The sequence below is a fragment of the Triturus cristatus genome, chromosome 6 (assembly GCF_964204655.1).
Source record: "Triturus cristatus chromosome 6, aTriCri1.1, whole genome shotgun sequence".
Classification (NCBI taxonomy): domain Eukaryota; kingdom Metazoa; phylum Chordata; class Amphibia; order Caudata; family Salamandridae; genus Triturus; species Triturus cristatus.
The window spans coordinates 1463752011-1463769081 of NC_140589.1; the positions used below are offsets into that span (position 1 = coordinate 1463752011).

General features: G+C 45.0%; 1 protein-coding gene across 1 annotated transcript in view; it reads left to right on the top strand.

Moving 5' to 3' along the window:
- LOC146821545 (uncharacterized) overlaps positions 1-11881 on the top strand; it is a 190043-nt gene extending 178162 nt beyond the window's left edge. Inside the window, exons 6-7 of the mRNA XM_085612535.1 lie at positions 1484-1623; positions 11708-11881. Coding sequence (XP_085468661.1) covers positions 1484-1623; positions 11708-11829 — 262 coding nt within the window. The 3' untranslated portion in view covers positions 11830-11881. The remainder of the gene's footprint in view (positions 1-1483; positions 1624-11707) is intronic.
- Positions 11882-17071: the final 5190 nt, after the last annotated feature.

A 17071-nucleotide genomic window follows, 5' to 3' on the forward strand; every position in this document is an offset into this window, starting at 1 on the left:
CACTGAGGGTTTGTCTTCTTCCAATCTTGTTGATTCCAATATTTGTGTTCAGGGTGGAGATGATCTGAGGAATGAAGCTTGCTCTGAGCCGTGCATTGGCTCTGGGCAAGGTGAGTTTAGCGGAAAGTAAATTAGCACCTTTGGTAGAACCATTGTGAAACCCAAGCGACTTGAGGACTCTGTATGTGATATATAATTTCCATTTTATCTTGTCCAGTCTCACCAGTTTATTTTAAAGTTTTTTTTTCTTCCAATTGTCTTCTCTTTTTTCTGTAAGAAGGGGGATGTGTAGTATTGTTTTGTTTGTATTTCTCTTTGGAAGAATTGTCCTGGTTCTGTGGAATTAAGAATCAGAAAACTTAGAGTGTTCTCAGTACTTATTAATGTGTGTTAGAATGTTAGGGATATGCATTGGAGCTGGTGACATTGCTGCTTGCCTGGGCCTCGCTCGGGGTTGCCAAATAAAGAAGAAATCTACATCTTTATTAAGTCTCCTGGTCATTACTTCAGCCTCCTCTCTCTAATCGATACATTTACTTGCAGCTCTCCAGATATATCAAATCAATTGCTTGCAAAAAGTGCAAAATGAACAGGAAGACTGATCGTTGGGCAACTTTTAAGTGATTACTCATGCTTTGTGGCAGACCTTTTCACTTTAATTTAGTTCATAAACCAAACTACTTCCAGTGTATGTCTAAGCTATAAGTAGCACAGATTCTAGTCAAGGTGCCCCTGCTCTGAGTTAACACATATACATTTAAACTCCTCATTTCTTGCATTCTACTTTTCAAAGAGGGGGCAGCTCTTACCCTTCCCCTGTTCTCATGGACCTGTCTTGTTTATGAAGGTAAGAGAACACGCCTGTAATTTTACTCCTAAGGTTGTTCGCCATTTATGTGTAGGTGAAGTACTATTTTGCAGCACCTGAGCTATAGCGCTTCATGCACAGTGAACAATGGATGTTTGTGACGGAAGCTTGTGATATGTATAAATGGCAGAAACAACTACAATACTTCACAGTTGTTTAAGGATTGTGACCCTTAGTACAGAATGTGATGCGAAAGGTGGAAAGACACTATGGTGGAAGAAAATGAAGAACCAATTGAACAATATTGGTTAAAAGAGTTCATGTAATCGAAAAACATGCTGATAGTGCTTGTCAGTTTCGTTGAAACGTCTAGGAAAAAGCTGCTGCTTGTTTTTGCTTTCGGTGTTGCTTCTCCAACAGCTGTCTATGATTTAGCATTTTTGGTAAAAAGATGGCATCATGTTGAAAACAACTGATAGATCAATTTTGGGTTATGCATTTCATTTAACAATAGCCATGCTCCATCTTCATGTGTCTGTCTTTGTTTGAAAAGAAAAATGAGTCCTACACCAGTGATGTTACTTCCTATTTGAGCCAATGTACGTTTTTTTGCATCTTGTCACTGTTTGCCATATTTTAATTTGTTGTTTCCTGTTAAATGTTTTCCCATCGAAGGTTTATTCTTGAAAACTTTGTCTTCGACGAGTATGTGCGTTACACCCTCACTATATATCCAGTGGTAATTGTCTCATTATCTGGAAGCCTTAACAAGCACTTTGTATCATCAGATCCAGGACGCAACAACATCTTTTTAGGTACAAATCATTTTTTATTAAAATTAATGGTCACGTTGGTCGTTTTTGTTTTTTGGTGGAAGTAGTAAAAGTTCCAAATAAATGTAAATGTCATACTTGTGATGATGTTGGATCAGGAAAACCTCTGCAGTGGTCGGTTCATTAGAGAAACTCTGCTTGATGTAGCTTATTTCTGAAACTGAGAGGATATGAGCTTTGATTATTAGTCTACAATATATGTTGTTTCATTTTATTACACTACTTCAGTGAGTCGATTTCTTCAGTTCTTTATGGATACCATTATTGAGCCTCGCTGGCCAACAAATTAGGTGCAACCTACCCTTGATCTATGGTCATTGTTAAGATGTATGTGTGCTCTTTATTTATTCCCGAGAGTCTTGTAGAAACTGAAATTGCACTTACTGTAAAGTTCCTCTTCAGTGATAAGTTCCAAACAAATCGTGAAGGCGTATTGAGATCTCCACCCAGCATGTGGAAGTAAGTTGTGCGGAGTCTGGAGGAGGAGTAGGCTGAGTCTGACACCAATAGGAACCTCCCATTCAATGTACACAAATAAAGAGAGAGAAAAACAATATATATATTGGGAGGAGCAAAGGTTCCTTTGAGACCCATAAGTATGAGAGATATATGTTTGTTTTCCCCAGAGCTCACCTAAAGTCTTCCACTTTCTTAAAATTGATGGTATTACTTAATTTGCTTGTTTGCTTAGTCTACCTGCAATTCTGCCATTATCACCTTGGTGTCCGATTACTTGGCAGGTATCAGGGGGTGCTGCTCCCTTCGGGTTAAAAGTTTGGCTGATGCAACACGCTGCAACCAAGGAGGGATTGGATAAACCCATTGGAGAGTAACATTATTTATTGCTTAAATAATATGCTATGACACTCTATGGTTGCATCAAAATGCTGAGGTGGGAAGTGTAAAAGAAATGAAGAAGATGGAAAAAATAAGGTAACAGTAAAGAAGAGGGAAGGAGCCTTGTGAACAGAGTTGGCCATCTTTAAATTCCTATATCTTGCCGGAAGGGGTAAATGAGCTTTGTGGACTGCCAACTTAGAAGTGTCTAGTTGGAATAAGTGCCCAATCACCCTTGAGGCTGTATCATTGGTTTACAATAATGGCTAGTGCTTTGGCACAGCAGTTATTTGGTCCAGCAAGTAATGGCAGAACAGGGTGGTATCAAGACACAGGATCAGGAAAATATTTAGTTTACAATCTATAAGTCAGTGGGTACCATGTTGGACTACAGCTACGCATTGAGCATTAACCTATATAGGTGGCTGACTTGTCACTTGAGCAGCAAGAGAGCCTACTCTGAGCCCTTCTACTCTGCCATTGACTCTTGTGGTTTGAGGGTACGTTGCAAGCTTCCAAACGCAGTTGGCAGATGGAGCCAGAAACATGCAGGATACACGAGGAGTTGTCTTTGTTTATGACCTTGCATCTCTACTGGTCAATGTAAATACCAAGTCCCTCAGGTAATCCAGTCTGTGAAGTGGTAATATATAGGGGCTTGAATATCTAGGATAAATGCAAGCTGGTTTGCAAGATGAAAGGGGTGACCTTCCAGCTTTGCAGTTGTGAATGTAGTGTGTTTTACATATTTTCTTTTCCCATGGATTTCAAAAACTGTCATAGTATTTTAGACAAAGATTCTGTAAAAGAATTGATCCCAAATGAATCCATTACTGCAGAAGAATTGATAGATTGTTATGGCCTTTAGGGAGTAGTTTTGTTTGGCACTGTCCTGTATCCAGGGCTATTCAAAACAAGCATTAACAAAGCCAGTAGATCTTGCCTTTGTCAATCGCTTGTGGCAGTGCTGCCCAGCGTTGGGACATGTGCAGCATCATCAAAAATGTTTAATAGCACAATGCAGCGTGCACCATTTCCTTTAGTTTTGTATTTACCAATCCAAGATGACAAATGCCACTTGGATCGGTAAAAAAAAAAGTAAGCTATTTTTTGCGTGAAAGCCCCAATTAGAAAAAAAAAACGCAGGTGTTCGAGTGACTGGGGGGTAAAGAAGGAGTGGGTGGGAGGGGAAAAGCACCACACAGAGGCCACGTGGTAGAAGCACGAGAGCGAAAGATCACCAGAGAATCACACAGATGACTAAGGCTCATGAGCTGTTTAGTTTCAGTAAGAAAGATGTCACTCAACACTGTTAGTTACAGATTTATTGATATCACACAACAAAATTACTTAAGATTTCTTTTCAAATAAAACATGCAACTTCCCTCTTTTTGTCTTCTTGCACTACCCAACGTTTACTTCACAGGTAACCAATGATTGTTCACATTAAAGGCCCTGCCTTGATAAAGTCAATCCTGGATGAAACAGTTGTTGATTGCCCTTGGAGAAATGTAATATGTTATTGTGAGATATTTGCAGTTGGCTATTTTTTTAAATAAAATATGATACTTTACAAATTATGACTAGGAAGCATAATTATGAATTTTTGTTTGAAAATAAAGGTTAACAAATTGTGGTTATATCAATAAATCTGCATTCAATTCAAGGAGTCTCCCATTCTTTTTAAGAAACACCAAATGCCCCAGCAGTCTCTACAGCAGCAGGAGACTGAGGGTTTAGAACCTGCCACACATACTCTTTGATAGATACAAATTGGGACTTAGTTGTGTGGGTGCGTACCCAGTTTTTACAGATGCTGTTTGTCTTTTGTAATAGTGGCGGTGTACTGTTAGTTTTTATTTCTCAGTTTCTCTATATCTTGTAAGGCCGCTTTCTCAAACACTCCAGTATCCAGACCCACTATTCCAAAGAAGGAGGATATACGTTACTTGGAAAGAGAAGATTTTTTCAATTTTCTTGGCTATCGTATCCAAATTTACCAAAAATCACTTTAAGCACATTTTACAAATAAAGTGACTAGCTCCACCAACCAGGAACAAATAAAATATTTTTGTTTGGACAAATCACATTTGAGGCTTCATTTATGAAAACCGTTGCATTGCTGTGACAAAACAGCGATGCAACAGTTTTCACTGCGCCCTCCTTGCAACACGATGGATGTGTCGCATTGAATGTACGGTGCTCCATGTCGCAAGGGAAGACAGATATGTCAGGAATCCTGACGTATCTGTCAGCGCAAAAGTCATGCATTGCTGGAGTTGTGTTGCAAGCATGAAGCAATTCTACCAATGAGTGGGCGAGGCCTATCCTTAATGCACTGCATCACCCTTACGCCTGCCATGAGGAAGGCGTAAGGATTTGACGCTATGGCATCCTAGAAGTGGTGCACTGAAATCTTATAGATTTCAATGCACCACTTCTACGAGGCTTTTATGCGAGGGAATGTCCTATTACTTACCGGTAATCTTCATTACTCCGGGTCCCGTAGTCCTCGACACCGTCATGGACAAGTGAGATGTAACTATCTCACTGACAGAAAAAAGAACGAAGGAATGCTGGTCCTACCCTCCCCCCTCCCACTGGGAGTACATAAGGAGTACCGGTCCCAGCATTCCTCCTGAAATACCAAGCCCCAATGAAGGCCGGCAGACAGGGTGGGAGGGAGGGAAGTCATGACGGTGTCGAGGACTACGGGACCCGTAGTAATGAAGATTACCGGTAAGTAATAGGACATTACCCCCAGGTCCCTCCGTCCTCGACACCGTCATGGACAAGTGAGAAATACCAAAGCCAACACCGGCATTCATACCAGAAAACACAACAAACCACCAGGATAGCAAACAAACCCAGAGATTTATTGGAAATAAAGAAGAAAAAAACATCAGGAGCGAACAGAGCTCAACACCCCCAATGCAAAACCTCCATCATCCCCCAACAGATTGAGGAGCCGATAATGCCTGATGAAAGTATTAGAAGAGGCCCACGTGGCAGCTCTACAAATCTCAGAGAGAGGAACACCCTGAACCTCTGCCCAAGAAGCAGCCACCCCTCTCGTAGAACGACCCTGAACCCCCAAAGGAGGAGGAGACCCAGACAGAGAGTAGGCCAAGGAAATGACTTGCTTCAGCCAACAGCCGATCGACACAGAAGAAGCCTTACCCCCAAGCGAAGCCGCCCCAAAGGAGACAAAAAGGGAGTCCGACCTGCGAAACACCGCCGTGCGGGCAAGATAAATGCGCAAAGCCCTGCACACATCCAACAAGGACCACTGGGGACCACCAGGAGAATCCAAAACAGAGCCCAGGGCAGGCAACACCAACTCCTGGCACCTGTGAAATTGCGAAGAAACCTTCGGCACAAAAGACGAATCAAGGCGGAGCACCACCCCACCCTCCGTGAAGGACAGAAAAGGAGCACGCGCCATCAAGGCCCCCAACTCCCCAAGACGACGAGCAGAGGTGACAACCACCAGAAAAACCACCTAGAGAGTGAGAAATTTCAAATCCACTTCATCCAAAGGCTCAAAAGGAGGATTGATCAAGACCCGAAGAACCAAAGGCAAATCCCACAGGGGAAAAGAAGGACGAGGCACAGGCCGAGAAACAGTAAAACTGCGAAGAAGACGAGAGACCAAGTCCTCAAAATCCGAAAGATTCCCCCACGGGGAACGAAAAGCCCGAACAGCGGCCCACTGGGCACGCAGAGTAGATACAGCCAAACCCTTCTCGAAACCCTCCCACAAAAATTGAAGGACCACCTGCAAGGAACAGAACAAAGGGGAGACGCCCAACGCCGAACACCAACAACCAAAATTACCCCAATGTCGATCATAAGCCTTGAGGGTAGAAGGCCGCCGGGAACGCTGAAGCGCCACCGCTAAATGCTCCGGGAAACCGCGCCGTCTCCAACCCTGCCTCTCAACTTCCACACCGACAACCGCAATCGGAGAAGAGACAGGGACGGGGAAGACCGCAGGGGAGATGGAGACAGGGGAAGAAACCAGGGACCCTGAACCGCCAAAAGACGCACCGTCGGAAACCAGGACCTCCGAGGCCAAAACGGCAGGACCGCCACCACCACCCGATCTTCCTGACACAGACGGGCCAGAAATCTGGGAACCAGAGCCAGAGGGGGAAAGGCATAGAGGAGACGCGAAGGCCAAGGCAGCGACAGGGCGTCCACCCCCCAGCAACCCTCCTGCAGAAACCGGGAGCAGAAACGAGGGAGCTGAGCATTGTGCCGGGAGGCAAAGAGGTCCAGAAAGGGACGCCCAAACCTCCCGCACACAAGCCGAAACGCAACCGGGGTGAGAGACAACTCCAGAGAATCCGGAAAGCACCGACTCAGGACATCCGCCACACAGTTGTCCACTCCCCGAAGATGAACCGCCCTCAGAGACAGCAGATGGCCCTCCGCCCAACAAAACAGGGGTACCACCACCGCATTCAAAGATGCCGAATGAATCCCCCCTTGATGATTCAGATAAGCCACCGTCACCATATAGTCGGACCGCACCAACATATTCCGATCTAGCAACAGATCCCGAAAATCCATCACAGCCCGGGACACCGCCGTGAGCTCTCTCCAGTTTGATGACCTGCGACTCTCCAGGAGGGACCAACGACCCTGAAGGGAGCGAGACCCAAAGGTCGCACCCCAACCCAAGGCGCTGGCATCCGTCGTCAAGACCAGAGAAGGAGAAGACTGCAGGGGCAGACCCAATGACAGATGACCCCTCACAGACCACCAAAGAAGAACCGGGAGGACCACCAGAGACACAGGAACCATAATGTCCAAATCGCGGGACAGGGGATCCCAGAGAGACAGGAGGTACACCCACAGGGGGCGCAGATGAAAACGCGCCCAGGCCACCGTAAAAACAGTTGCCGCCATCAGACCCATAAGACGCAACCAAAGGCGCACCGGAAAGGCACCCCCGACCCTGAAACGTCGGGCAAGGGACACCAACGTCACAACCCGAGACTCGGGGAGGAACACCCGGTTCAGATCCGAACGGAAGCGGGCCCCAATGAACACCATGTCCTGAGACGGCGTCAGCTGACACTTGGGCAAGTTGATCAGGAAACCATGGGCCCGCAACGCCGAGCACACCACCTCCCTGGCCTCCAGCAACAGGACCCGAGACGGAGCATGGATCAACCAGTCGTCCAAGAAAGGATACACCATCACCCCTTGGAGATGAAGCCATGCGACCAAAGGCGCCACCACCTTTGTAAACAATCGCGGCGCCGACCGGAGACCGAATGGCAACACCATGAATTGATAATGACGCCCCAGAACACAAAACCGCAGAAACCTGCGGGACCGAGGATGGATCGGAACATGGTAATACGCATCCTGAAGATCCAGGGTACACATGAAGTGACCCGGCAGCACCAAAGGAATCACCCTTTGCAAAGTGCGAAAAGGAATCCTTGTCACCCACTTGTTCATAACCCGAAGATCCAAAACCAAGCGGAAACCCCCCGTTTTTTTGGGAACCAGAAAGATAAGGGAATAAAAGCCCACCCCTCTCTCTGAAGGAGGAACCTCCTGAATGGCACCCTTCTGAAGAAGGTCCAGAATCCCTTGAGAAAGATGAGACCGCTTCACACGACTCGAAGGCCAGGGAGTCGGTCGAACACCGGAGTCTGGAGGAGGAACCGTAAACTCCAGAGCATAACCCTGGTGAATGATCTCCAACACCCAGACGTCGGAACAAGACTGAACCCAGGCATCCAGGAAGAAGCGCAGCCGCCCTCCAACCAACAACCCGGGAACCACCGCCAAAGAGTCAGGAACGCGGCTTGGCAGGCGGAGGGGACTTAGCCTTACGATCCCGACCACGGCCAGAAGCAAACCGACCCTGGCCTCTCACAAACTGTCTACGAGAGGCAGGACAAAAGAAAGATTTGGATTTAGAAGGGACAGGAGCAGAAGCAGAGACTTTAAAAGAAGAAGAATGCTTTTTCTCTTTAAACAGCTTGTGCAATTTGGTCTCCAATTCCCCCCCAAACAACATAGTACCCTGAAAAGGCAACCTCAACGCGCATGCCTTGATGCGCAGAGTCAGTTTTCCAGTCCTTAAGGACAAGAATGCGACGTGCAGCCACACAAGCCCCTCCGGACAGAGCAGAAGCACGCACCACGTCAAAGGAGACATCAGACAGAAGCTCCACCTGACGCTCGATCTGCTCAAGCAAACACGAACAGTCCGTGGAATTGTCCATAGATTGATAGAGGAACTTCAGGTCAGACAGCAGGGACTGCGAAACATAAATCCCATAGATGCCAGCCCGCAAGGCCAAGTGGGAACCAGAATACACCTTTCGGAGTGCAACATCCGCTTTCTTGTCAACAGGATCTTTCAGCACAGCGTCCTCAGCAAGGGAAGTGCGCCCCACCAAACTAGCCACAAAGGAGTCAATAGGAATAGAATCCGGCAGATCAGAAGCCATATCCTGCAGAGGATAAAGCCGAGCCATGAATCGCAGAATCAAAATGCGATCAGGATCAGCCCACTCGCGCTTCAAAACATCTTTAATGAAGGGATGCACAGGAACATCGACAGTGGCAGCACTCTGAAATTGCCTCAACAAGGGGCCCCAAGAGGTGCTAGGAGCGTCTTCGTCAGGGAACCCCATGTTCTCTTTAACATGCTTCAGAATACTGGGCATAGCGTCGTTGTCCACATATTTACCCTTCAAATCACCGTCCCCCAACGACGCAGACTCATCGCCACTAGAGTCCGAAGAAACAGGAGCAGGGCATTTGCGACGGGACCCAACATCACCCATCTCGGTCAAAGTTTCCCTGATCAAGCGCTTGATATGCGCATCACCACCTGCATCACGGCGCCTGGACCTGGCAGGGGAGGGAGACCTGGAAGCAGTAGAGGAAGAGGAAGATGAAGACCTCTCCCGGTGATGACGTTTTCTAGAACGCTTCCCCATCGCAGAGTAATGCACCAAACACAGCCAAAACCCAAGAGAAAACAACCGCTATGCGGTACTCACCCACTCGGCTCGTTTTAACGAGCCACCCGAAGCCGGGAACCTCGAGGCGCCTGACTTCCGTCCCCACGATCAAAAACCGGAAGTCAGGCAGGACGAAACCCGGAAGGGGAAGGAGCTGCAACCAATCGCGAGCAGCACCTCGGCCGCGCCCCCTAGCAAGCCCGGCAGGCCAGGAGGGGCGGCCATCGGGCCATGACAGAGCCAACGCGGTATTACACCGCCGCGCGGCCAAGAATCCGAAGAAGCCCGTGCCACTCCCCCCAAGCCCGGCAGGGAGGGAGAGGCCATCCACGAAGGGCACCAGGAAAGAACCAGCAGCCACCAAGTAAGTCCAGGAATCAGGCAGGAGCGCCCCCGCTCCTGCCGCGTCCACACACTGTCAGGATGACAGAAAAAAGAACAGGAGGAATGCTGGGACCGGTACTCCTTATGTACTCCCAGTGGGAGTGGGGAGGGTAGGTCCATCATTCCTTCGTTCTTTTTTCTGTCAGTGAGATAGTTACATCTCTCTTGTCCATGACGGTGTCGAGGACGGAGGGACCTGGGGGTAATGCCTACCCTGCATACATTATACCTGGCGCAGGTATAATGTGGCGCAGGGGTTTACAAAGTGACGCATCTGCCTAGATGCGTCACTTTGTAAATAGGGCACAACGGGGCATATTTTTTACAGTAACAGTGTTGCAAAAGCTCATAAATGAGCCCCTTGGTGACAGTGTTTTGTATCGTACTAGGAAAGTTCATAATTAGAGCCTTAATGTTGTTACCAATGCCAATATCGCTGCTTGCCAGCTTATACGTACTCTTGTTTCTGTGGCTGAAAGTGAGCGTTTTCTTGTGTTTTCCTTGGACTTTGTTAGTGTTCCTGTTTGAAAAGGAGAATTATTAAATGTAGTTAGGTTAAGGTTAGTGTTTCTTATAGGCTGATTATTATGTGATTAGGACCAACTACTAGTAGATAACTTAGCCTCTTCGGATGCCTTGAAAGAGCTCAGTTTTAGTCAGAGCTTGATCGATAGGAGTTATGCGTCCTCTAGGGAAGCCTATGTAATTTCCTTATTGTGTTGATGAATATGTTTAAGTTTTTCTTTGTTTGCCCTGCATGCATTTTCTAAAACTTCCTATTTCAGAATTGATTGAGCATTTCTAAAAGCATAGTTTTATAACAGGTTCCTTCCAGTTATACTGTTATTTCACAAATTGTTTTAGTTACTGATAGGATTCAGCCCCAGGAGAAATTGCTGGCAATAAACGTTCATTTGTTATGGAAACAAAATTTAGATGCACATGCTTTGTTTTTAGGTCTTAGCTGCAGATAGATTTAACCGTATGTAGGCTGACCTGTTGTTTCCAACACATAATCTATACTTAGAATGGGCTTCATGCAGTCCCTTGCTCATGATTGGGCGACTCAGTTGACTATCTTTGAAGACTGCCCAAGATTTGATAGTTTTACTCCCTATGCTTATGTCTGTCTTTCTGATTCGCATTTTGTTCTCGATGTTCTGAGTGAAAGAGGTGTATCCGTCCAATGCATGATGGAGGCGACTTTTTTGTTTTTTTAGTATTGAAGGCTCCATTGGAGTTCATGTGTTCATTTGCTCTTTACCTACCTAAAGTCTCCCTCTTCCACTCCCCCCAGGTGTGCTGTCATTTCACTTTCCTAGATTTATCTCAGCCCGCTTCCCGCCTCTCTCCCTGTGTACCATTTTTGAAATTGTTATTATATTTATACAATGACTTGGCAGTTAGAAAGTGCTGCCAAGATTCTTGTTTCCTTTCATTTTTTAAATTGTTATTATATTTATACAATGACTTGGCAGTTAGAAAGTGCTGCCAAGATTCTTGTTTCCTTTTTTGCATGCACTTTCATTGTTTTAAACATTTTCATTTACCGTTTGGACTAGAAACAGCCTATAACTGCCACAGCAGCAATCATTCAATCCTGATATTAAAAGTCATAGTTTCAATTCTGTCAATATTTTGTCTCAAGATGTACAGTATGGCATATATATGGTGAGTCACTGCTGCAACTCCGTCCTCAGTTCTTTGGCGAGACTGGTTTGTTCTCCTAGTTGCTGACCAAGAACGTGAAGAAAAGCATTTGTGTTTTTTCTTGAATGTTGATTGATTGATTCATGAACTGTATTATTTCATCAATTGACACTTATCTATTTTTTTTCCCTTTTCAGCTGTGCTGCTGGCCGTGGCTTGCGCTGCATTTCTTGTTCGGCTCATGCTTGTCATATGGAGACACTTTAAAAGGCCGCTGTACAGGTCTCAAGTATTGAAAGGGCCAGAAAACTCCTACTAAAGCTCAGTGACTGCACAGGTGGTGCATGTGAAGGACAGGACAATAATGTGAATAATGTGCATAACAATTTAATTAGGCGTTTAGTATAAAATTATTGGATCGGTAGATTTGTTCGTAATATCTAAGTTATAGTTCTGATATATCTGCATAAAACGCATGATAAAAAGTAAAAAATAAGTATCAGATGTTTGTTTTTTTGTTCTGCGCTTTCTTTCATAACGCATTAAGAATGGATGTATGAGAATAAAAGAGCTGGCATCGCTGGTCTTCCTGGCGCCCATTCTGTAATTTCCTATTGAGTCTTTGCTGTAACCAGAAACATATGTTTTGTCAAAGGAGGCCATATTTGATGTTGCTTTAAGGGGTGACACAAATCACTCCATCCCACAGGAAGTGACACGCCTCACACCCCATTTCTACAGGATAGAATACAAATAAGTGGGAGACAGAACCAACTGTCCAATGGTCCCTAGTTTTTAAAGAGCACTTTCTTGCATTCACCATGGAATCTATCCGTCACCATACTTAGCAGTATGATCCATGCAACTGGAAATTACCCTGGCGCAGTTCACGTCTTACAATGTTTTCCTGGATGTCGTGGTCGCTGTGCTTTGGCACCTGTTTTTTTTATAGTGGAAGAACACATTGTGATGAGTAACATGTCCTCTGAAGTTGGGGCTAGTTCTTAGGATGGCTGCTGCAAGGAGGAACTGAGACCATTTCGGAATGTTGTAAAGACATAAATATATTGTTAGAGTGGGATGTGCTCACTGGATTATCAAAAGACCAAAGAGAGAAGAAGCTCTTACTGGTCACTACAGCACTAACTCATCTTAAAGATTTTGAGAAGAAAAAGGAGACTTGTGGGAGGTCATGGAACATGCAGGAGATGGATGAAGGAGTTTGCTGGTGTGTTAGAACACTGTTACCATTTCTATCCAATAGACCTTTGTGGTTGACTGAGAGGCAAAGGAGTTAGCAGTCAATAAAACAATTTAAAGTTTGTGTAGCTTATTTGACAACACAATAAGGACCAGGATTCGGTGAGTTTATTATACATTAATAATCAATGCAAATTAAGCTTCAGATTAGAAACAGAATTTGAATTGGAAGCATTAGTCAAAGATGTAAATTCAGTTTGGTAGCATCAGACTTGGGACAACATAGCCACACAAGTACAAATGGCAAAAAACAGAAGTTTATGTTCCTTAAAGAAACCCAAACTCTCCTTCTCAGCATGCATAAAGCTTAAAGCCTTCTAACCAGGACTCCAGGTTTAGTTTGAGGATGGTTCAGAATTGAAAATCTCAGAGAAATTTAAGAAGCAAGAAGGTAACATTAACAAAGTAGTAAGGTGTTAGTATGGGGAAGATTTCAGTAAAGATCTTCTCAAAGGGAACGAGTGCTTAGCATATAGCTTCACACTCATGAGAATAGGGTAAGCAGAGAAAGTAAACATCGTTTACCACGAATCCTTTTCCCCGCAGGCTATTACAACGCAGTCGTTACAACGACTGCGTTGTAACGACGCATACCATTATCCCGCGAATCATAACAAGGACTTGCGGAGGGATCAGAAGTTGTTGGATTTAAAATCCAACACCTTCCCTACTGTTGCACAGACTGGAGTTGGAATAGTAAATTATACTATTCCAACATCCAGCACCCCCTCTAGTGCAAGTCGTTGTTATGACTTGCGGTGTAATGGTATGCGTTAGTAACGACCGCTTTGTAATAGCCTACCGGGAAAAGGAATGCGTTGTGAGGAGGCATATTCAAGCAGAGAGATTTGTACCTCTCAGAGTTCAAAGGGGTCTACCGTAAACTCTTAACAGTGTATACATTAATTAAAGCATACAGATACCTTCTCGTCATTCGATCTTCACACCTCCCCTCTGGGGACCAATGGAGTTGCACTTCACATTGCTCTGTGGCAAAATCTTCAGATTTTCTGGACATTTACAATACCTTGGGTAGTACACCGTTACTGATACGCGATAAATAGGAAGCTTCTTCAGATTATTAGCTTGTCACGTCTCTGCCAAGATTTTCTTCTCACGCCTCACTATCTCTAATACACATTCATCCTTTCTCTAGCTACTGAAGCCTTAAATCCACATATGCAGAGGAGAGTACATGCAAGGCAAAAAATCACATTTCATATTAAGGCCTAGTTAAATTCGCTATGGTGAAGTTTCACAATCTGCACTTCCGCTACATAATGGTTTTAAAAAATATATTTTTGTTTAACACTTTTGAAACTACATAGTGTACAGAGCTACTGTAAAACATCATATATTTGCCAACACACAGTGGCAATTTATAAACCATACAATGCCAGGTTAATATTCACATGACTCACTTCTAATGATGCTTTGTTGTGTATATATCAACATTGCAACCCCCTGTATGTACGGGCTTTCCTGTTTCCTTATTCAGTTTACTAATGACGGATGGAAGTTGCCTGACTCGTCACACATTTTCAGTCCATAGTTTCGTAGCCAGGAGCCCTAGATCTTTGAAAATTTATTTGGGCACCATCTTGCTTTATGTCACTTTTTCCTCCCCCATATAGAGGTTCATCCACAACCTCCATTCTGCCATCGTTGGAATGTTTGGGGCCCTCAGTATTTCGCTATATCCCTTTTGGCTACTACTAGTCCTAAGTCACAGAAAATAAGGGTATGTCTGGGTACATCTATGTCTGAGGGTATACCTAATAGAGCGTATGCGCATCTCTGGGCAGCTGTAGTTCCTCAAATATCTTGGCCCAGTATTTTTGTATCGAGGAGTATCCCCACAGGGTGTGTATGTAACTCCCTACTTTCCTGCTGCACCGCAGACAATCCGGGGATGCCGCCCACCCAATTCTATAGAGGCGGTGTCTGTCAAAGTATGTCCTGTGTAAGCTTTTAAATTGTATCAACCGTAGTTGCAATTTAATAACTATCTCCATTGGGTACATAAAAGCCGCCTTCCAGTCTACGTCTTCTAGTTCTCCCAGGGTGTCTTCCCTTTGCGCCCTAAGACCCTTTAGATTATCTGGGATATTATTCATTAGGGTTTTATATATATCCATGAGACAGCTTTTTCAGGTATTTCTCCAATAAGGAGTCATTCCTCAAGTGGTGCATAGTCGGGTATGTTGGACATGTCAACCCTCTTAGCCCTCCAGGGATGCTGTCATTGCAGGTATTGATATCCCTGGTTATCAATTAACTGGATTTCCATTGTAGGGAGCTGAAGGAGGTCAGTGACCCTCAAGGAGGTCTCCCAGCATGGATGTTCCGATTGCATCCCAGGGCCAAAACCCCCTCAGTTTCCCTAGTTCTGGTAAGCGTGTGCCCTCCCAAATTGGGGTCTTCTTTGTAATTTTCTTATCCAATTTTTATTTGTCTCTCAGCTCCTTTCCAGGCCTCTATTGACCTCTGGGGCGCAGGTAGGAGTTGCTGTAGTCCCTTGCCCCATGTATGTAGTAAAGGTAAGTGCGGGATTCAAATTGGCTCCTCTCAAGTGCGTATGTTGGGTGATCCCCTGGTTAGTGTCCCCACTCATTGATGGCTATGATCTTATGTCTGGGAGGTCAATCCCACCATTGTATTGGTTGCGTTGGAGTGTTAGGAGTGCAACCCTCGGCTGGCCCCCATCCCATAGTAACGTTTGCAGCTCGTCGTTTATTGTTCTAAAAACATCTTCAGGTATCTTGTTATAGGTATTTTGGAGAACCTACAGTATTTTCGGAAGCGTGATCATTTTAAAATGGCTGCTCTACCTAGTAAAGTCAGAGGTAGCCATCGTTCTACCTCCTCATGGAAGTCTGTTAAGATCCTATGGATATTTCGGGTGAGGCTCAACGTATTATTGGTAGTTATGTTGATATCTAAGTATTGAAATCCCTCATGTTTTACTTGCAGTTGGCAAGGGAATTCACGGGTGTGTATAGGTCCATAGTTGGATAAAGATTGGTTTTATTCCAGTTAATTCTGTATCCCACATGCCTTCCATATTCCGCGAATATGTGTAGGATGAGTGGGAGTGTCACAGTGGGGTTGGTGACACATATAGGAGGATGTCATCGGTATATAGAGAGATCCTTTCGTCATGACTTGAATCAGTGTCCTAGGTAAATCCGCTTATTTCTGGGTGGGCCCTGACTAGTCATGCTAGTGGTTCTAGTATTAAAGCAAATATCAAGAGTGATAGGGGGCAGCCCTGTCTAGTGCCCCGTTCCAGTGAGAACGGTTTTGAGATAGCACCATTGACCCGTACCTTTGCCTGCGGTGAGGTATATAATAATTTGATCCAAGCCAGAAATACCAGACCGAAGACATACTTCCTTAGTGTGTGTCGCATGAATGGCCAGTGTATTGCATCAAAAGCCTTTTCTGCATCTAAGGCTAGGAAAATGTGGGGGTCTGTTCTATTTTTAACCCTATATAACCAGTTCAATAGACTATGCAGATTCAATCTTGTCGATGTTCCAGGCATCATCCTGACTGATCTGCATGCATTAGAGAAGTAATAACTGACAGCAGTCTCGTCGCTAGGATGGTGGCAAGTATTTTGGTTTCTATATTTAGGAGTGATATTGGCCGGTAGGATCTACACTCTGTCCGGGGTTTCCTGGGTTTAAGAATAACTACTATTGTTGCCATTCGGAGGTTAGGGGGAAGTATATCCTCTGTTTGTGTTTCCAGGTACATTTGCAATAGGTATGGACTTAGTAGGCTAGAAATTTCCTTGAAAAATTTGGCGGTATTCCATTTGGTCCTAGGGTCTTCCCAGTTTTTGGTTTGCCTATTGCCATCACTACGTCTTCTAGGGTAAGTTCTTTCTCAAGAGTCTCTCGGTCTTTTGAGGACAGGGAGGGGAGGTCAACCGACTGGAGGTACTTTTAAATTTGGGTACCTTCTGCCAAGGTCCTTTATATAAATCTGTGTAGTACCCTGCAAAGGCGTCTGCTATGTCTTGTGCTGCTGTTAGTATACTACCTCTCCTGTGTATGGCGGACACCCATCTAGTTTCTCTCTCTTTCCTTCCCAACCATGCTAAAAGCTTCCCCGTCCTGTCCCCAGTATCATAAAGGCGGTATTGTGCGGCCAGGCAGAGTGATTTTACCTCTCTGCGGGCCAGGGCAAGATATTTCTTGTGTGTAACTGATACCTGATGTAGAAAGAGTTGGTCAGTGTCTAGGCCTATATCCCTTTCCAACTCCAGGAGCTGACTTTCCAAGGCTTCAACC